Source organism: Pocillopora verrucosa, chromosome 13 (genome assembly GCF_036669915.1).
Source record: "Pocillopora verrucosa isolate sample1 chromosome 13, ASM3666991v2, whole genome shotgun sequence".
Classification (NCBI taxonomy): Eukaryota; Metazoa; Cnidaria; class Anthozoa; order Scleractinia; family Pocilloporidae; genus Pocillopora; species Pocillopora verrucosa.
Genome location: NC_089324.1, coordinates 4,112,997 through 4,134,662, shown reverse-complemented (window position 1 = coordinate 4,134,662; position 21,666 = coordinate 4,112,997). Strand labels below are relative to the sequence as shown.

Sequence of the window (21,666 nt, the reverse complement as noted above, 5' to 3'; positions counted from 1 at the left end):
AATGTTAATGCATACTGACTCACCAAGGACATTTCATTGAATTCTAACCAACGGCTAGCTTGATCACCGGATTTCTATCGCGTGAGGGTTGGTGAACGCGACCATCACGAAAGAGATCGTGAGTGAATGATCTAATAGTTTTAGTATAAATCTATTAGTCGTTCGACATGAAAAAAAAACAAAAAACATAGACTCAAGTTTTTTTTTAAAATATCTTGTTTACAGCGCACACTCTTAGGCTCTTCACTAATACTCACTATCTATCACGGAATAAACAGCGAGTTGCAGAGCCAGTCAGATTGCAGCTTTTGTGAAAACACGATGGGATCTTTCCTATTGTATTGACATGGCGAATTTGATAAACAATACCGAGCGTCTAAACTACTTGAAGCGATAATTTCCTTTATTCTCAAGACTGTAACGAGTGATTCCGCTGTAATAGTGTCTGGAGAAATTAGGTGCTTGTCAATCTTAAAGCTTTAAAGGTTGAAAGGCAAGAGTTCCACGACTGTTACTGACAATCGTCTGCGCAGGCAACTGATAAGAGTCGATGAGAGGTTACTCGGGCAGATAAGCGAATCATTCACAATTGGCTTAAAGGATAAAACTGCATTAATTGAAGTCTTAGATGAGATAAGGATAATAACACATGTTTAATCAATTTTGATTTTTTTTTATACCCATGTACCCCATGAACTTTTCCCTTCAACTAAAAACATGTTGAGAAAAGATAAATTAAAAATGACTTCCGAGGGTGTCAGAATTTCTGGTGACCCACTGGTTTTCACAGTTGTCCGATGATTATAAACACGCTAAGAATTGTATATTAGTAATACAGATCAAATGTAACATGATGTAGAACACCAACAAATAAGAGGCAAACCAGTTCGCCATTTACAAACACGTTCCAGGGGTTGAGCTGTAATAACGAGCAACTAATCCAGCCGACGGTGTCGAGACTCGAACCCGGGACCTCTGGGTTGAGAGTCCAACCCGTTCTCCTCTCGGCTGTGCTGCTGTACTTCAATCCAAACGTCCGTCTGTTTAGGGCCCTTCTGCGCAACAAGGAAACGATCTCCCCTACTCGGAAAAGTTTTCTTCGTTTCTTTTTATTCGTGTCAACCTGCCCTATCAATTTCTGTTTCCGGAGGTTTTTGTGTCACTGGTCTCAGGAATAAATCGCTTTGATGTCAGGGAAAAGCAAACGCTTGTATATGTTGTGAAACAAAGATCGTTTTTTTGAAAAAATCTTTACGAAACTTGGTATAGTTTAGTAGTTTTTATTTTGTGATTGCAAAGCGCTTGTACTTTGAGCATTAGTGCAACATCATTGTTTACTATTATCGTTATTGATTGAAATTACTATTACTTGGAAATATTAGCATCATTATCATTATTATTATCGTCATTAATATCATTATTATTATTATTATTAATACCATTATACTCATTTCCATCATCAAACATCATTTTCATTATCATTATCGTCTCTATTGCTATGAAATGTTGAGATAACACAACGAATTCTCCTTTCAGTTACTCATTAGGGACCTTAAGCAGTCAGGACGGCAACGCCAAGGAAGACTTCGATTGAAAAATGAATTTCTACCTTTAATTAGAATTTCAAAAATAGCTGCATTTGTTTACCGTCCCATATGGAGCCACACCTCAACTTCAGCAAAACGTTTAATAGAAGCGCTGAGTTCTAAATGGAAATTAAAATAATTTGCCGTCGCGGTTTCGGTTCGCAGGCGACGCAAATTGTGGTGATTTCACGTTGTTGTTTTGCAGAGGACGGCTAAGAAATGTATAAAGTTTTAGAATGCACGTGCTGAGCTATTGTTCTACCAATTAGATCTTTTGTTTTTCCACGTCCTCGTTTCCGTCGCCGTCGTGGTGTGCTTAAGGTCCTTAGTGACTCATCACAGCCATCCAAACCTTCCTATCTCAACAGCAAGAGTATAATTGGCTTTGTTGATCGAATTTTTATTTAACAGTATTCATTTGGACGGTTATTTTTTCATGCAGAGCACTTTTCGAGCTTGCAGGCTCATGCGCAAATAAAACAAAGGTGCTCGTGGATTCAAGTAAAATAATAAAATTTTAAATAATTTGCTATATACATTGCAATACAATTCATCCAGTATTTGCCAATTTAAAATAATTATTCCGAAGAATAAATTACGCTTATAAAAATTCTTGCTTGCAAAAGTAACTCAGAACGTGATATTCAAAATAATCTGATAATTCTAAAATTAAAGGGTAGTAAATGATATGTTACTAGTTTCCTTTTTGAGGAATAAATTACTCCTATACTATATTAAGCTGAGATACACTTTAACAGTACAAAAAAAGCTACTGGCATAAGTGAATGGTACATGTAATTAATTTCTACGCGCGTACGTCGTTGTGGCCTGTACCACTATCGGAAAACTGTTTTTGCCCTATCTCTTTCAGACTCTTACGGTGCGACTATTGTAGTGTCACTCAGTGGAACTTGCAAAGGTGTTTTTTCTAGTTTGCTCTGTGGTTGGTTGGAGTTTAAAAGTGACGCAACCCTCTAGAATAGTTCCTGCGAATGTACAACTACAACCAATCGTAACTTGGTCGCTGGTGTTTTCCCGCGCTTCTGGCGGTTTGCTTATTTTTATCGTGGGTTCTGATTGGCTCCTCACTACATCGTCCTTTTATCTGACTGGCCAGTGCGATTAGTTTGTGTAGTAAATAAAAGTGGCCAATCACATTACAGGATTAGAGGAATGAATCGTTGATGACGGAAAGTCAATTGAATCAGTGGTATAAAGCCAACGGTTTCACGGTTAACAACAGTTACAACTCAAAATTTGAAAAATGAAAGCCGTCATAGTGGAAATGTTTTTCTCTAAAATGGAGCAAATCCAAAAAAATCCAAGAAAAAAAACTAAGCTTCAAGAACATACCTAAAAACTGTGTACACAATCATTAAAAGCAACTGGGTATGTAAGACCTGTCGTATTACTATGGAACATTCAGAACAAGTCACTGGTGATGTTTTGGATACTGGTTGTGAATTCTTTGGAGCAGGCTTTATTTCTGCCGGGCAAATAAATCCACTGTCAGAACAAACTTCTTCGCATGATGGACAAACAAGGGTTCCTTGAAAGCTCCAACTGTCGACTTGCACAGAAATATCCAAAACCTGGCCCTCATGGAAACATGGATATTTAAAGCCACCAGTGATTTCGACCCTCAGTGCATCAGATTCACAATGAAATTTATAGCATCCGCTTCCATGATTCACAGCCGTGTACCGTGTACTACATTTCTCTTTCATCCACTTTGTTCGTTGTTCAAAGCACCGTGATTTATTGCCGTAGAATTCCAGTGCATAATTCAGGTCATACGGTAAAGCGTTGTGTTGTGATATACAAGAAGATGTTCTGACCTCTTCTCCTTTCTGTGTCCATGTAAAACTTTGGTAAAATGGACAATAATCAGCTAAAACTACCGCCCCACCATATCTGTCTTCTGATTCGGAAATTCCCGGAATAAAACCGGGCAAAAAATTCTGAAATTCAGTAGGAAGATTTTGTTCATATTTTACTAAGTTACATGAGGCAACAGATGTTCTGTCGAGGGAGCATCCAGTCCGTGAGTCACCCTGTTTCTTGATTTTAGAACAGAATGGAGCTATGGACTTTCCAGCAGTTTTCTGAGCTTTCATCCAAGCAGCGCAGCTGTTTTTAGCAAACAAACAACCCAAGTTCCTTCCCCAGCGTAAAGGATCGGCCATTTCATAGTTGACAAGGTACCAGCCGGTATCTTCCATTAACGCCAGAGTCACTCGACTAAACACGGTATTCTGTGTAAAAACACCCGTCATTGCTTCGTTTTCAAACAAGCGCTTTTCCCAATGGGCTAATGCTGTACCTTCACCTCCTTGGTTTTCAAGCTCAGCTCCTTCTAAAGTTGAGCAATTAAAATGCCTCTGTGCTTCTTCTTTCACCCTCGGTGTGACCATCATATAAACATTGTGTTGCATTGCACCAGACCTTGTTAACCAGTCGTTTCTCGTTACCATCCTGACAGTCTGGAAGGAAATTCAACCTAAATTGATTTTAATGTCCCATTTCATTGTTGAGGGGGTGAGGCAAGTTTTCTGGAATAATCACAGAGCTAAGTTACCGTAATAAAAGTAAAATCAAATTACATTTAACACTCGACTGAAAATTCCTCTAAAGGGTATTTATCTTGGTGATGGCAAAAATTCCCTTAAAACTATGAAATTCAAAATTAGATGTTTAATCCCTTCACTCTGGGAAAACATTACCATGTAACATCTACATTTATGACAACCACCTTCCAAGACTATTGACATAGTGCAAGATCAAGATCTCATTAGTAATTCTCCTTACTGTCTGCCATACAGTTCTTATGATGTTAGCTTGAGGAATTTTTTATTGGATCAACTAATAATCCCCTAATTATATTTTTCTTTATTCCCATCACTCCTCTACTTGACGTTGTGTCAATATTGTAAGGAGAAATTCAGTCTTGATCGCTCAGTCACATGATCAGCCCTAGGTTTGGGGAGACTGCTTATAGCACCCATCTCCAACCTGAGTTGTCAGAGTTAGAGTAATTTTAAGAAAAAATGTCTTTTGGTAGAGAAAACAGACATGATGCTATCAACATTGATGATTCCAGCAGTATGCAGGACACATGTCATATGAACTTTGTCATAGGTCACACTCAGCATAGAGTGTTTGTGGCTCAGTGTTTGAGCATCAGAGCACAGAATCTGAAGGTCTGAGGTTTGATTCCTCATGAAGACTCAGATTTTTTTCTTTGTCCCATACTTGTGACATGAAGAAAAACATCTTTCTCTATTTTTTTTACTGAGCACAAAACTTACCATCTCTCTTATACTATTTAAATTTTTTTTGTGGTTAAGTGCAGTTTAAAATATGACTGAATGTTTTTATTGTTGGTTTCATGATTTAAAAATCAGTATGGATTTTATTTGTGTTAACAGTTACAATGTTAATATCCATTGTGGAGCTAAAAATCAGTGAAAAAACAAGTCAGCGATGTACAAATACTGAAAAAGAGTTTGCACAGCGTCCACTTGATTTTGTTGCTGATCATCTTTTGACTTGTGAGTAAGATGCACTGCAAGGATTTAGGGAGACAATAATACTGACTTAAATAAATAGAATGAGAAATTTAAGTCCAATATTGGATTAAGGAAAGAAATAAAAACTTTATGCACATAATGCATAGGTTAGACAATAACACAATTACTAAGGCTGTAGATAAGACAAACAGCTGTAGCAGTGGGTGGGGAGGGGTCAGTAATGGCGAAATTATTTCCAAGTTCCAGCCCTATCTGTCTCACTCACTCAACCCAAAATAACCATTGTAAAACTTTGATTGTGCAGCTGAATCCTGTCAGCTGGATTTGATTGGGGTGTGTTACATATCACCAATTTAAACAATAGTCAACAGACTCCCCTCAATAGGAGTCAACAGTTGCCAGCAACATAGTGATGACTTTATTGTAATGAAATTTACAACAAACCACCAAACATTACCCATGGATTGAAACTGACTAAACACAACCAACTCATGCCACTTGAGTCTTATAGCCAGTAACATCACAACTTAACTGCACAATCAGTTTACCCAAACCACACTCATCGCGCTTAACTAACATCTCTTAACTTTATTCTAATGATCACTTCAGCTCAGGTTGTCAAAACATCAGTCACCACTACTGACCACAATCCATTACAAGCTACATGATCACATTACCCCTGGGTTCAAACCATATACTACATTGTAAGTTAAGTAGATAAACATGATCCCTAAGTCTAGAAAAGTAGAAACTCTTCAATGTAATGTGCCAAAAGCCTGACCTGTTCACTCCACTTGTAGTGTTTTAGGACATCATCATACTCTTTTGGAAGTCCATTAGAGCGACGAGCAGTCAGCGGCTCACCACTTTGATTGCGGAAAAATGCATACAATGATGGTGCAAATCCAAGAGCATGGAATATTTCATGTTTGACAGTTGCCAAAACCTAAAGAATAAAGTTTTCTTTTATTATCAGGGGATCAAAAACTAAAGACTGCAGCTGGAAAATAAACTGTAACACTTGTGTATAAGCCGCACCTTTTTGCTTAAGTTTTGAGCCAAAAATTGTGGGTGGGGCCTATAAACAAGACCATTATTTGTCTCTACTGTCCAGACTTCCCACATGGTTACCAAGCAAACGTTTTGCATCGTTCTTCTGCACTTTAATTTCATTCAAATTCCAATTTTATTTGAGCTGTGGGCTTTAGCAATAAAGACAACTGTTGTCAGTCGCAGCAAATAAGGAAATCGATTTAAAAAAGCTTTAAAAAGGGTTTTTTCAGAGTTGAGTAACTTATTAATGTATTAATGTCACTGAAAATACACAACATTAGATTTCATTAAGTTTATCGTGAACATCTGCAAACAAACAACCAACTTTTTTTAACAAGAGTGCTTTTCTGGAGTTTTTTTTTTTTTTTCGAAAATCATGCTTGAGAGTTGGGGGTGCAGCTTATACACAAGTGTGGCTTAAACGCAAGTTTTTACAGTAACTCATGGCTACATTTGGCACGACTACATTTAGTTAAAATAATTCTGGAGCATGATGGCCAGAGAGTAGACTATGGTACAAACTGCAACCAAATTTAATATCGTTAAAAAAAAAAGAGTAATCCAATCAGAAAAAAAGGTTTACATTATCACTGGCCAATGAGAACTTAAAATGGAAACAAACAAACTGCTGGAAATATAAGGAAATGTCAAAGACGAGTCAAATTTTTTTAAAAATTTACATCTTTAGGATTCCATTTGATTGTTGAGAGGGTGTAGCAAGTTTTCTAGACCAATCACAGAGCAAAGTTAAAGTAGAGACAAATTACAGTAGACACCCAATTGTAAATTGCTTTAAAGGGTATTTATCTTGGTGATGGCATAAACACCCTAAAAACTATGAAATTCAAAATTTGGTGTTTTAAATTTTATAAGACGCCATTCTAGAAAGGGACAATTCAAAATCGCAACCTTTGACGAGCTCTCTCTCACCTCACTGTAGCTGCTTCTCAGTTCACTTGCAGTCACCCTTTTGGGGCATATGTTGATAAATCCTGCTACAGGTCTATCCAGTCCACTTTCTTGTTGGCAAGCCGAACCATACGCTAAAGTCGTTGAGCTTTTTACACAGTTCCCATGAGTAACTGCTGTAACATAAAGAATAAAATCTGCGTCCTTGTGTCCTTCTCCAGCAGTGAATTCAGGTCTCGTGTCGTTGCGACAGTTCTGGCCATTCTTGTCACAAACCCTACACTGATCCAAATCGTGTTCTGGAATTTCAATTGGTCCGCATAATATTCGAGAAGAATTGCATGATTCTTGACAAAATCTGACCCTCCCTGGTCCACTTCCATCGGCGTTTTTAGAGAAAAAAAGCTGGTTAGGACAACTCCTTTGAAGACGAATATTCGTCGTTGTCTTTCGAACTTTCAACGTTCTACTAAAATAGCTTTGCGCTTGTTGTAAAATATCCTTCACCATGCTGGGATTTTCTAAATTGCTGATGTTGAGAAAGTCCAGCGAAATTCGCAGTGGCTGGTCCACAGAGCGTCTTTTTAAGATATGCGATGGTTCTAGTGGAATATGTCGTATCATCTCGTCATATTCATGGATCAGACCATGTGATAACGAAAAAAACCCGGCTAAATATAACTGGAGTACACAAAAGAACAACAACGTTTCCGCCGCCATGTTGAATTTTCAACAGTACAAGGGAACTGGAAACGATAATTTTGCCGGCCAATCGCAGATCGTGGATGTATATTAATATTTGCAGGCGGAAATACATGGAAATTATCCTCAGCTATCCCTAAAGTGAGCTAGCGGGCGAAGAACATGCCAACAGATTAAAGCTAGTTAAAAATGGGTTCCCCACAGAAAAAATATGAGAAGAATAAAATTCTAGTACGTTAAGGGTTCAAAAGGTCATAGACAGGCCTACACAGACTACCCTGTGTGGTTTTACGTTTGCGACGCAAAAGCCTTTAATTAAAGCTTCGCTCTGACGAGTATGTCTTTGAGCGATTTATCTCTTTTGTATGATATAATCGGAGGCGTTTTGTAAATTGTTTTCAGCAGTGGCTGATTTTGGATGAGGTTCCATTCTTGCATCAGTATTTGTTTTAAATTTTTAACCCCTGGGTGGTATGCTGTCACAAAAGGCAATATTTTGCCTTTAGTTTTTTTGGTTTGTTTTTTAAGTGTCGACTGCCTTGCGGCAAACGAGACCTCAGATAACGTTTTTTCAATTAGGCTTTTTGGGTAACCACGTGCTTCAAGTCGTGTTTTTGAAGTTACACATGGCCTCCTGGAAATTTCTTTCCGAGGAGTTTGTTCTTAGAAGTCTGATAGCTTCTCCTTTAATAAAGCCTTTCTTAACACCTGGCGGGTGGCAAGATGAATAGTGTGTATATTGAAAGGTCTCGGTCGGTTTGTAGTGAGTTTTGACGTCGAGGATAGCTTCGTTTTGGAATCTTTCACCTTTGTAGACAGCCGTGTCTAAGAAAATGATTTCAATCTCTGAGATTTCAGCCGTGAACTTTATAGTTGGATGGAACGTGTTAGCTTGTTCTATGAATAGATCAATGTCTTGTTTACGAACATCCCACAGGGAGAAAACGTCGTCAATGTAACGCTTCCATACTCTCGGCTTGATACTGCTTTGGTGAAGCAGTTTTGTTTCAATTTCTGCCATAAAGAGATTGGCGAAAGCAACCGCCATTCGTGTTCCCATGGCAGTTCCAAAACATTGGAGATAGTTTACTCCGTTGAACTGGAACGAATTTTCTTTCAGTATAAGCCCGAGCATTTGTTTTAAGTAGTGGGAACACTGTAAATACTGATGTCGACAGGATAGACAAAATAGAAAATCAGCTTTCAGAGCTGAAAGATCTTATATGTACACGCTTTCAGAGTGATAATAAACATGTTGAAAAGTACAACAGTGTCATCTCTGAAAAATCAGTCGCCAAACCCACTGCAGCAAAAAGGCTATCCAAGAATAATAAACGCAAAAAGCGTAGAAAAAAATACACTACGCAAGCGAATGACTACAGAAAGGAAGAAAAATGAAAAATACCTTAAAAACCTTTCAGATAATTATTTACAGTGTAACTAGCTTGAATCTGTTGGCATGTTCTTCGCCCGCTAGCTCACTTTAGGGATAGCTGAGGATAATTTCCATGTATTTCCGCCTGCAAATATTAATATACATCCACGATCTGCGATTGGCAGAATCTAGTGGAATATGTCGTATCATCTCGTCATATTCATGGATCAGACCATGTGATAACGAAAAAAACCCGGCTATATATGGAGTACACAAAAGAACAACAACGATTCCGCCGCCATGTTGAATTTTCAACAGTAAAAGGGAACTGGAAACGATAATTTTGCCGGAAATATGAGAAGAAAAAAATTCTAGTACGTTACCCACTCAAAATTCCCCCAGGAGATTCACCATTTACAAGATTATGACACCTTCCTGATTTATTTCAAACTTTTATTTGAAATACGTTTTTCCGAATAACTCGGATAATTTTCGAGATTTTAATTCTTTCTTTGGAAACGTTCGCAAAATGTCTGCCTTTAATTCATTTAAAAAAAAAAGAAAAAAAAATTTTTTTTTCTGCTTCTGTAGGTGGGAAGTAACCTTGATCCAAAGAACGACAAGTATTTTATTTCTCACCACAGTATCACCCCTGAATCAAACAAAGAGGTCATAACAACCCTATCAGTTTGTTGTTGAAAACGAGAACCGGATGTCAAGCACTGAAATCAAACATGGAGTTATCTAAAATCACTTCTCTTGAAAACTGGTCATTTTAGGGAGGAAAGAAGAAAAAGATGCAGTCCTTGGCAGGGGAAAGAAATGACCCTCTTGAACAGAGAATAAAAATATATTATTGTATGGAATTATTTTAATCTTGCATGCAATACATCAGCCTGATATTATCACTGTTAAACCTGGTACATAAAATAATTAGTCCGATATTTGAACAATCTATAACCCTTTGACCCCTAAGCGTGACCAGCATCTAATTTCTCCTTACAATATCACCCCTCAATCACACACAAAAAGGAGAATAAACAAAATGATCACCAAATAAAGAACAAATCTGTTAAACAAATTCTCCATGTCAGCACCTTCAGAAATGTGTGGAGAATATGCATGCTGATGATAAGAATTTAAGAGTTAAGGCAACAACATCAGATTCTTTTATAGACTCTTTGGTATTGATGTAACTATCTAAGTCAATCAACCAAGCCTACTGAAATATGGAGAACCATTTTCTCTTTCCCATATTAATGTGATGGAAAAGAATAATAATCTGATGATTCAGAGGTAATAATTATTGTCTTTTTCCCTTCCTTTATTCACAGCAAAAGCATTGCAAGGAGCAGGAAACAAAAAGAATTGTTGTGTGCTGGATCCAGCCTTGTAAATCACACATGTCCTGGTGGAGTTGGCGGCAAAAGATCAAGATAACTGGGGGAAAATGGAAGGAAGACAGATAATCAGTGAAATGGCCAGGAATATTACACTGAGTAAAGCAAGTGGTAGTCAACAAATCGCATGGTACTGAATTAATATTCTAGCAATACTGTCACTTGAGTATGTTTTTATAATTGTTACAACACACCACTATCTATGTCTAACTCTCTAGCCTGCATCACAGGCATAACATTCGTATGCCAGCAAGTGATGTAAACCAGCACAAGCAAGCAAAAAGTCACGCATGCAATATTTGCTCACTCATTCGCATTGCTTGCATTCTCACCATGCACATGTTATTCAGGCTACTACTTATTCTCTTAAATCAATAGTCTTTCTTATTTATTTACTTCTTGCAAGGTCACTGTCATATGATGGATTCCTGGCAACAGCACCAAAACAGACAACAGTTTGCATCCCCCAACTTTCACTTTGAACATCGAGGTCTAAGTTTTTATCATGTTTTGCTTATGCCTCCCTCGTTTTTTAACCTTTGATCTTGGTGACTGGAATTTAATTGCACCATACAGTATCAACCCTGAATAAATCATTGGCAAGGGAAAATACAATAAATTGTTTTCATCCAAAAAATATTTTGACTGTTAAACCAGCTCTCTTTATCAGAACCATAGAAAATGTATGAAGAACAATATGGAGGAATTTACTTTCACTCCCTGATCTGATTATAAATTCTCCCCTCTAGCTGATACACATTTCCATGTAAATTGGTTACGAGAATTAGGTGTTCGATTGAGATAATATCTTGTACCTGATGAGTATGAGTATTCTCATTACCTGTTTGCTGGATAGTGTATGGATAATATAGGAAGAAGTTACATGTTGATCACTTCTGGGAGTTAAAGGGTCAAGGTGACAACGCAAGCTCTTTTACCTGGGGTTGTGCATTTCTATCCGTCCTCTAAGTATTGAAGGACCCAGCAATGAGCTTAACTGAGAAAGGCATTCAGAAGCTGCTGTGGATGTTAGTGCATTGTCACTTTTCTGCCAGAGAATGCATATAAAACCAGATGTGAGGATAATTATTATGACAAGTATTCCAAAAAGGCTAATAATGGTAATAGGACAGAGTGGTCTGTTTTGTCCAATTCAGTCTGTAATCATATGAGTGATCGACAAAATCGGACAACCTCGAAGCAGGAGTCCGATTTGTTAATAACGAGTCTGATTACAGACCAAATGGGACAACACAAAGTCCTGTTACCAATTAATAAGACTATAGCAAAATTTGAGAAAGAAACCAAGCATTTGTTACATGTTTTCATAAAAAAGACTAAAACAGTTACCTCAGCAAAATTCTTACACAGACATGATGTGTTAAATGACCCTTTAACTGTCCTATTACACTGTCTTACTACACTGTCCTACAACACTGTCCTACAACACTGTCCTACAACACTGTCCTACAACACTGTCCTACAACACTGTCCTACAACACTGTCCTACAACACTGTCCTACAACACTGTCCTACAACACTGTCCTACAACACTGTCCTACAACACTGTCCTACAACACTGTCCTACAACACTGTCCTACAACACTGTCCTACAACACTGTCCTACAACACTGTCCTACAACACTGTCCTACAACACTGTCCAAATCACACTAGTGATAACCAATCAGTTTGAGAATTTAGTTTTGATTAAGAACAAAATGTAACAAAGGTCATAAATGATTCATGAGACCTTGGGAGTTTAGCTTACAGGGTAATCCTAAGTTTCACATGTACAAAGAATCTTTAAATGCCATACTTTTTCAGTAAGATGCAAATACAGGAAATACAGCTAACTTTTACAAGATGTCATGATCCAGATTTAAGAGCACCAATCAAAGGGCCACTATGTAGGAACTACTCGAGAACAAAACTAATAGCAGTTCTTACCAGACTGTAAAAGATTGAGTCAATGAAAAGCTCAAAATGTCTTTTGAATTGATTCTTTCCTATTCCTTTGGCTATAAATGGTAGCTGGAAAAAAATATAGTCAAAATTTAAATACAATAATTGTATAATTTAATTATTAAACAAAAATTTTAAAAAAATGGATAATTTTGTTTATAACTTATTATGCCTGAGAATTACATTATAATGTTTCCAAGTTGGTTTACCTGTGTGCACACAGTTTCCAGTAGATGTAGATGCTGAGTATAATGTTTATAGTGGGCTGCCTCTGCTACAAGTGGCATTAAGGTGATCACTTCTTTATGAGCCTTGGGATTAGTTGAAAGCTCAGCAACAAGATCCACGCAACTAGGAGAGGGAGGAAAAGAGTTCTCAATTATCAACTTGCCATTTAATACTAATAAGCTCCAAAGTCATTTTAATTTGTGCAAATCCAATTTAGGATAAGTAAAAGGTTGGTGTTTGTCAACTTAACCTCTGAAGACACCTTCACAATTGTTGTTTTAATCATTGTGATAAAGAACATTGCTACAGTGAACAGTAAGCTTGCATCCAAATCAAGAGTTCCAGATTTAGATCCAATTGGGAAAATAACCAAAATCCCCTTTGTTTTAACTCAAAGTTGGTGTCATTTATGGCTCTTTAAACAAACCCATCTAGAATTAAGACTGAAAAAAAAATTAATCTTTTAATATCCATGATCTGATAAATCATTTAACCTTCTTGCACTAAAAGTCATATTAATAAATTTAAACTCACCCATCAGCCCTTTCCCATGGCTCAGCAGGTCTTCTGAAAAGATGATCTGCACATCCACCTCCTCTTCTCATTTTAGGAGCAAGAGACCCACAGGAATACATCTAAACACCAAAAAATACTTCTATACACTTTATGATATCTCAATACAACAAGTTCACAATTTAGTATCATAGTGAGTGACAGCAAAAACAATAGTGCTCTGTCCAAATTGCACAGTCTGATACATGTTTTAATCTCACACAAAATTCAACACTGCATTAACAATAAATTTTTTTTTGCAAATACCTGTCTGTTTGTATGTAGTTCCATATCATTGTCTCTCAGTCTTTTTATAACTCCAAATGTGGCTGGGCCCTTCTCTACTCCTGTATACCTTAAAAAAAGAGTGAAACATTGATATCATTACTTAGTGTCAGGTTACTTAACCCTTTAACTCCCAGATCAAATTTATAATTCTCCTTACTGTAAACCATACAATTCTTATAATGTTGGTTCAGAGAATTTGGAATTGGATCAACTAATTATCCTCAAATTGATATTTTTCTTAATTCTCATCACTTATCTGGTTGATATTGCATTGATATTGTAAGGGGAAATTCTGTCTTGGTCACTCATATTTTTTGGTAATGACAGCTACAATTGGAGACTTTCCTAAGGAAGAGAGATGTCAGAAAAAGGAATATCCATGAAAAAGACAATTAAGAAAACAGCAAGTAATAACAAAAAGTTATAAAAAATGTCTAGGGAACTAAACTAGCTACTAAGTGTTTTACTTTCAATTGAAGAAAATGTGCACCATAATTGATCAAATGTAAGATGGAAATGAATTTTTACTTTTCTGTGGTGGCTTCCTGTTTCTCAATTCCTTGTAGACCTTCTGTCACTCTCTTAATAACAATATTCAATGCAGTTTCCCCTGCAAATAAAGCAACTAATTTTATATTTGATAGTCTACAAAACAATTACTGTACTTGTTCTGCAATATAATTATGTTTCACAGAGTTCATTTTCAAACCTTTAAATACATCCAAACACATGTTTATGTCACTCTATTTTTAGGATATAGACACCAAACAAATAAAAATGTCACCCATTCAAGTTCTTAGCAACATTTGCTGAAAATTTTGTTACATATTTATTTTGCCATGGCAAATTAAAATAGTCACAAATTGAATTGATAAAGAGTAACATTACAAAACTGTCAATCACCTTTCCCCTCAACAGTCCCTATAAAAAATTAACATCCCATACCATTTCTTAAAAAGTACTTTACATAACCCAGAGAAAATCATTTGTGAGAACTAATGACAAGTGAAGGTACCTACCGTAAGCTTTAACAACATTGCTAAGTGACACTGCTGCACCTTGCCTTACTGAAGGGATGCTGTCTGACAGATTCTCAAAAAATAAAGGATACAGTTCATCCATGCTGGAACTTAAGAAGAAAAAAAAAAAGAAAAAAAGGAAAAAGTTGTTTCAGGTGAGGCATTTTAATTCTTAACCCTTAATTTACACCCTAACATCAGTATGCATATTCTCCATACTGTTCTCTATACATTTCCTAATGTGCTGGCAAGGAGAATTTATTTAACAATCAAGAGCTTCCTCAGTTAATTATCATTTCCTTTATTCTCATGACCTTAATGTTTGATTCATGGGTGATATTGAAAGGAGAAATTAGATGCTGGTCACTCTATGGCAAGTGCATGTGTGCCACAACAACCTTACCTATTTTGGTTTTGAGAGTTTCTACAATTTTCCAGTTAATCGAAACTATAATAAAATTCTAAAACATGATTGGTTATCACCAGCCCAATTTGAGCACCAATAGGACAGTCTATGCTTATGATTGGACAATGTAATAGGACAGTTGACACGTCATGCCTGTGTACATGGACAGAAAGCATCATGTGTGTGCTAGCTGTTGTCATGCATTTTGTCAAGTTAACAGTTGTTTTCTTATAAAAACTTATAACAAATGTCTAGTTTCTTCCTCAAATGTTGTTGCAGTTTTGATTAATTGGTAACAGGACTTCTTGTTGTCCAATTCTGTTTGTAATCATGCTCGCCACTGACAAATTGGACTCTCACTTTGTGGTTATCTGATTTTGCAAATCACTCCTGGACTCCACCCAGTCATACTACCATTATTAATAAGACTCAAGAACAAACAAACTTATCAGCTGGAGGGTGTAATCTTACCATAAAATAACATCAAATTCTTTCATATGAATTACAGTAAAATTTAACCAGTTAGGAAAGAGAGAATTGACAGCTTAACAGGGGGCAGAGCTGCAGTCTCTTGTGAGCAGAAACAGGATTTCAAAATAACAAATCATCCCACCAACCTGCACTCCTGAGGAAAACACAGCACAAAATTTCCACAGGCCACACAAGCAGCTGAAGAAGAAGCAATGTCATTATGAACTGTTATTTAAACTGTGATCAGTTACAAAGTGTCAAATGGTAAATTTAAGACAAAAACATGCTGAGTGCATAGTTTGTTAAAATCAAAATTAAAAAACTTCAATTGAATGACTTGAAAAAAACAGATTTAAAAGAGGTAATTATAATCCCTAGAAACAACAGCTTTCACACCCTTGTATACTTAGTCACAATTATAAAGATAAATTAGTCATGTCCTATCATATGGATTTCAAAAATTCAAAATTCAAAATTCGAAGATCACTCACAGCCATCAAAATTACACTCAAAAACTTCCTCTCAAATCAATACCATTGCCTCACTCCTGGCCTGCATCAACACAACAAAGCACAAAACTTACCATCCCTTACAGGCCAACTGTCATCTTTGAAACAAAACACCAAAGCCTGAAGAAGTTCTGACACATGTGACCTTAAACTGTCTTGGCTAACCTAGAAGAAATCAAATGGACAAAGGAAACTTTTTTTTTAGGAAATTATCTTCAGTTATCTATTAAGATCAATAACTGAAAGTCCAGCATACAACCAGAATAATTACAGAATTTACATGTTATTGTTTGAAGGGTTTGTAAACCAACCTTAGTCCCAAGTTCAGCTATGCAGGCACAAGCTGCCTCTCTGACAGCATGGTTGTCTGCCTTGGTTTGACTTATATAAAATTCAACCTAAGTGACGATAATAATATATCAAGCATCATATCAGCAGTTATTTAACACTTTCACTCTCAGATCTGAAATGTTTTTCTCCTAACTGGTGACCCTTTGGCCATTTGTAAGAATTTAATTATGTCAAAACAATGTCTCAAACATAATAAATTTCCCAGTTCTTACACCTGTCTGATCTTTGATGTATTAAGATAATATTAACATTTTAAACTCATCTTCGTACTTTGCACTAATTTCAACTGTTGCTATCAACAACACTCAGTCTGATGTCTTTAAACATAAAAATGTTGCCTTTTTCTTAACCATTTACACCCCAACATCAGTATGCATATTCTCCATACTGTTATCTATACATTTACTAAGGTGCTGAGAAGGAGAATTTATTGAATGATCAAGAGCTTCTTCACTTGAGATCATTTCCTTTATTCTCATGATCTTAATATATGATTCAGGGGTGAAACTGTAAGAAGAAATTAGATGCTAGTCACTCTAATGGGGTCAAAAGATGAAAATAATTAACACATTAACCTTTTTACAACTTCCCTACATAAATATTTCTTAATTCAAAATAAAATCCTTTTTACTCACTGTCTCTGTGATGTATTTTTCCACCATATGCTTTCCTTCTGTTCCAACTATCATTTTCCAGCTTTGCTGGGAGTATATTCTAACACCTTCTGCCACATAATACCTTTTAAAAAAAGTGATTTCAATTCAGCTACATAATTGGGACTATTTATTTACAATCCTGATGTCAATAGATTTAAAATTGAAATGTTAAGATGTGTTAAGGTAAAAGTTAACTTTTCATTTCATATTGCATTCAACTTCATCAGCATTGTATTTCTTCAGAAACAATAATTTGCTCGATGAAGAATCAATTGATTCAAATCAGGAATTATTCCAGAAATTATACTGTATGGTCTAACCTGTTCAGACACATGGCTGGTAACACCTTGGGGAAGAACTTTTCTCTTGATTCATTACTGGGCAGAGTCTGAAAGAACTGCCTCGTGGCTACAGAGGCTGCTAACCTAACCTACATTTCAAATGAAAACAGATGTTATGAAGTATAAAGTATGACCAGTATCTAAACACAACAGTCTCAAGAAATTATGCAGCAAAGTAAAGTGAAAACCAAACAATGTATTAAGTGGTTGTTTGATGTCATACAACATTGACAACAAGTCACATTAACATCACAGCATCAAGCGGACAAGTGATAAGAATATAAAAAATATCAATTAGGGGATAAGTTGACCCAATACCAAACTCTCTGAACTAACATCATGAGAATTGTATGGCAGACAGTAAGGAGAATTCCTGAGAAATGTTGGATAAATAACACCATTCTAATTATGGGACTGAGGAGCTTTTGGCATCTAATGAATTATGGTTCTTACTGTTTTTTTTCTGTTATCTTTCCATGAAAAACAAAATAATCTTCCCCTTAAAATTTTCTTTGAAAATTTTCTTCCAGATTATTATAATCTGGGACAAAGGATGAAAAAGAGAACACTTCAACTAGTGATTGAAATTTCAACCAATGTAAGTAAAAATCTGAACTACATTGCTATCTTGAAAAGGGATATTATTAAAATTAAAATCTATGTGTTGCACAAGTAATCTGTCAACATACTTGGCTCCAGTTGTCAGACAATCCTTTTTTCAGGTAATCTGAAAACTGATCTCCATGTTTGAGTATTGCATTTTCTTTAACATCTATTTTGACAGACTCTGTACCTTCAGACGACTCATCTGCAAAAAAGTGCACATTTTGAATTGTATAACTCAAGAACTAAACGAAGAACACTGCTGCATCATATACTTATGAATAGGGAGAGAAAATAAATTTGACAGGTCTCACCCAATAAACCCCAGATCAAATTTGTAATTCTTCTTACTGTCAACCAGACAATTCTTATAATGTTAGTTCAGAGAATTTTGTATTGGATCAACTAATTATCACCAAATTGATATTTTTCTCTATCCTCATCACTTATCTAGTCAATATTGTATTCATATTGTAAGGAGAAATTCTGTTTTGGTCACTCATGGGAGTTAAAGGGTTAAATGTGATACCTGATTAACCTCAAATTAATACAGTATTTTACAGAAAGGCAAGGTAAGGAGAGACTTGATGTTTTCCCCTATAAATTTGACATGTGAAGTACTGTTTAAAGTGCACATGATGAGTCAATTTTTTTACATAAAAACTATAGTTGCTTTATTAGAAAGATAAAGAAAAGATGATTGAGAAGGGGGGGGGGTCATACATGACAAAACATTCTCTAAATCAATAGCCTACACATGCATTTTCAAAGATCACTTGCAGCCACAATGGACACTTTTAAGATTCCAAAGAGATCTGGTTGTACCAAAGAACTTCGGAAAGGACAATTTGGTAAATTTGGGTAGGGGTAATCCAAATGTTCTTTGTTTAGTTTGCAATGATCCTGTTTTATGTGCAAATGTTAGAAAAATTCACTCATCATCTGCACTTTAAACAGGATCAGGACTCCCCCCTCCCCAACTGTTTTACAACAGGAGAAATGAGCTTGCATGAAAACTATAGGTATGTTACTAGAAAGATAAAGAAAAACCGATTGAGAATTAATCCAAAAGGATTCCTACCTTGCTTTCTTCCCAGGCTAACAAGTGATGCACAGAGTTGATAACCTGTCTCTCTCACAAATCTGTTTGTATGGTTTAATGCTTGAAATATCAGATCTAGAAGGTCCTGAGTGATGTATTCATTAAAGGCTCTTCCACATCCTTCTATCACTGATTGAAGACACCTAAAACATAAAGTATCTCAGCCACCTTTCTTCTGTTTACCGCACTTGGTTAGCTTACATTATGTAGCACAGGACTGGCATAAGGGAGGTCAAGGGCTCAATTTCCAGACCAGACTAACATGCAAGACCAAGGATCTTAAAATGACTGAGAAGAATGTGCTGCCTTAGCCTTAATAAGAAGATAAGCTGTAGGCCCTGTCTCCTGTCTCTCCTCTGTACTGGTCAGCAGAGGATGTTAACCCTTTAACTCTGAGAAGTGATTAACATGAAACTTCTTGTTATAAAATCCTCACATCATCCAGCAAACAGCTTATGAGAATACTCAAACTTATCAAGTAGAAGTTGTTATCTTGATCTAACACCAAATTCATTTAACTAATTTACAAGGAAATGTGTAACAGCTTGAGGAGAGAATTGACATCAAGATCTTGGTAGTTAAAGGGTTAAAAACCCACATACTTCTCGTAAAGAGTAGGGAACATAGTCCCCGGTGTTGTGGTCTGACCTTGTCATTGCTTACACAAGCTCCCATTTAAACCAGCTCTGAGCTGAACTGGGCCAGCCTGTCTAAATATCACAAACACACACAAAGCACTATAGGCAGTTACTATATTTTTGTTAATAAAACTGGAGTTGATAGCATGTGACAAACCTCATGCTTGTCTCCAAATGTTTCCATCCAGCAGTATCATGAAATATCTGTGCAGCATCTGTTTTTTTGTGCTGAAAATCCAAATAATATTGTATGAAAAAAGAGCTGAGACAAGAATACTACTAGTGATTTGATTAACATAAAGACTAAATGTTATTGCTCTTAGTTGTTGAACAAAAAAAGTTGGAAGTTTCTTTTCTATTTTCAAATACACATCGCTATTTTAACCCTTTGGCCCCTAAGAGTGACTAGCATCTAATTTCTCCTTACCAAATCACCCCTGAGTCAAACATGAAAGTCATAAGAATAAAGGAGATGATCACCAACTAAAGCAGCTCTTGATTGTTATACAAATTCTCCTTGTCAGCTTCTTTGGAAATGTATGGAGAGCAGTATGGAGAATATGCATGCTAATGTTAGAGTGTAAAGGGTTAAAAGTATTTAGTTATTCACCTTTTCTTCACCTGTGTCCTTTTCACTACCAGTTAATTTATGCATAAGTCCTTCAGCTACTTCTTCAGGGTCAGGCAATCTTCTCTCCAAATTTTCACCCACATTCTTCAAGATTTCATCACAGCAGGCCACAAAAACTCCTGTACCTTTCATTGAACAAAGGGCACCAAGTACCTCTCCTGTAATTATAAAAAAAAAGGGGATGAAGTTTTGAAATCAGTGCACAGCACTGTGAAAATGAACACAATAAAGTGTATTTTAGAGAGTGGAAACAGATAAAAACGTTATCAAAACTTATTTCATAAATGAACAACAGAGACAAGCAGGTAACTTTCCTTTGATATCATTTCAATGTACGTACTTTGACTATCTGAGTTATACGTTACGTAAAAAAAAATAAACCAAATTCTTTAAAAGGTCTCTATGTAATCTATTGCTTAAGTGTCTGCAACGATGAAAAGTGTCTTTTGTGACTCAGAAAACTTTTAAAGTTGAGGTTACTTATTAATTTAATTTTACGTTGGGAGCTGATCAATATCGTGGCTTTGTCACATATCCTTTTAAAGGGGGGATAATACGTGGCAAAATATTCTCTACATCAATAGCCTACGCATGCATTTTCACAGATCGGTTGTAGCCACAATGGACACTTTAAAGATTCCGAAGAGATTTGATCGCGCCAAAGAACTTCTAAAAGGACAATTTGGTAAATTTGGGAAGGGGTAATCCCAATGTTCTTTGTTTGGTTTGCGACGATCGTGCTCCTAACCTCTGTAAAATTAGCTTTAATTCTGATTTCACCTGAAGCAATCCTGACCCTCGCTTCGTCATCATGCATTAATTTTAATGCTTTTTTTCTGAGGGTCTCACAAAAATCATCCGAGCCGAGATTGTTCAAAATAAATGTCTTGCTTCCTGTCAAACCACCATGTCGTGTCTCCCAGGCTCCATCCGTCGATGTCACAAGTTTGATCAAAGAGTTTTGCAAATCCTCTACTTGTTGAATATCTGAAGTAAAGTTTGAAGTATCTTTCAGTTTCCCTTCCAAAGCTTGTAGCCCTCTATCTCTTTCTAACTTCACATGGCTACAAAGAAGATCTAAGATATCACTGACAGATTTGTCCGCCATCTTTGTTTGAAGTATCCAACAAAGGATTGTGGGACGGATGTGTCACTTTTGACTGCTGGGAGGAGAGGGTAAGGATCGTATGGAAAGGTGCATGGTCAGTGCGAGCAACTGCAAGCAAATGCAAGTGTGCAGGTGGGCTTGCGAAAACAAATTCCTCCCCAAGTAAGTCTATATGATCCTGAATTCAAGGTGCTTTTCTTCATTATATATATAACAGCATACCTGGACTTAAGGAGGATATGAAA

The 21,666-nt window shown here is 36.4% G+C and overlaps 2 protein-coding genes across 2 annotated transcripts; both read right to left on the bottom strand.

Moving 5' to 3' along the window:
* Positions 1-1,264: 1,264 nt before the first annotated feature.
* On the bottom strand, positions 1,265-9,233 carry LOC131776535 (leishmanolysin-like peptidase). Its single transcript, XM_059092733.2, has 3 exons — positions 7,100-9,233; positions 5,898-6,062; positions 1,265-4,069 (listed from the first exon to the last, which is right to left on the bottom strand). The coding sequence occupies exons 1-3, from the start codon at positions 7,796-7,798 to the stop codon at positions 2,921-2,923; spliced, it is 2,013 nt and encodes a 670-aa protein (XP_058948716.2). The 5' UTR covers positions 7,799-9,233; the 3' UTR covers positions 1,265-2,920.
* Positions 9,234-9,661: 428 nt separating this feature from the next.
* Positions 9,662-21,433, bottom strand: LOC131776524 (uncharacterized). The gene is made up of 18 exons (XM_066160212.1): positions 21,094-21,433; positions 20,293-20,471; positions 19,840-19,910; positions 19,024-19,187; positions 18,029-18,147; positions 17,319-17,428; positions 16,978-17,080; positions 16,303-16,389; positions 16,066-16,156; positions 15,629-15,680; positions 14,606-14,715; positions 14,115-14,196; positions 13,566-13,653; positions 13,281-13,381; positions 12,728-12,869; positions 12,504-12,587; positions 11,494-11,603; positions 9,662-10,595 (listed from the first exon to the last, which is right to left on the bottom strand). The coding sequence occupies exons 1-18, from the start codon at positions 21,419-21,421 to the stop codon at positions 10,553-10,555; spliced, it is 2,064 nt and encodes a 687-aa protein (XP_066016309.1). The 5' UTR covers positions 21,422-21,433; the 3' UTR covers positions 9,662-10,552.
* Between the last annotated feature and the right edge of the window lie 233 nt (positions 21,434-21,666).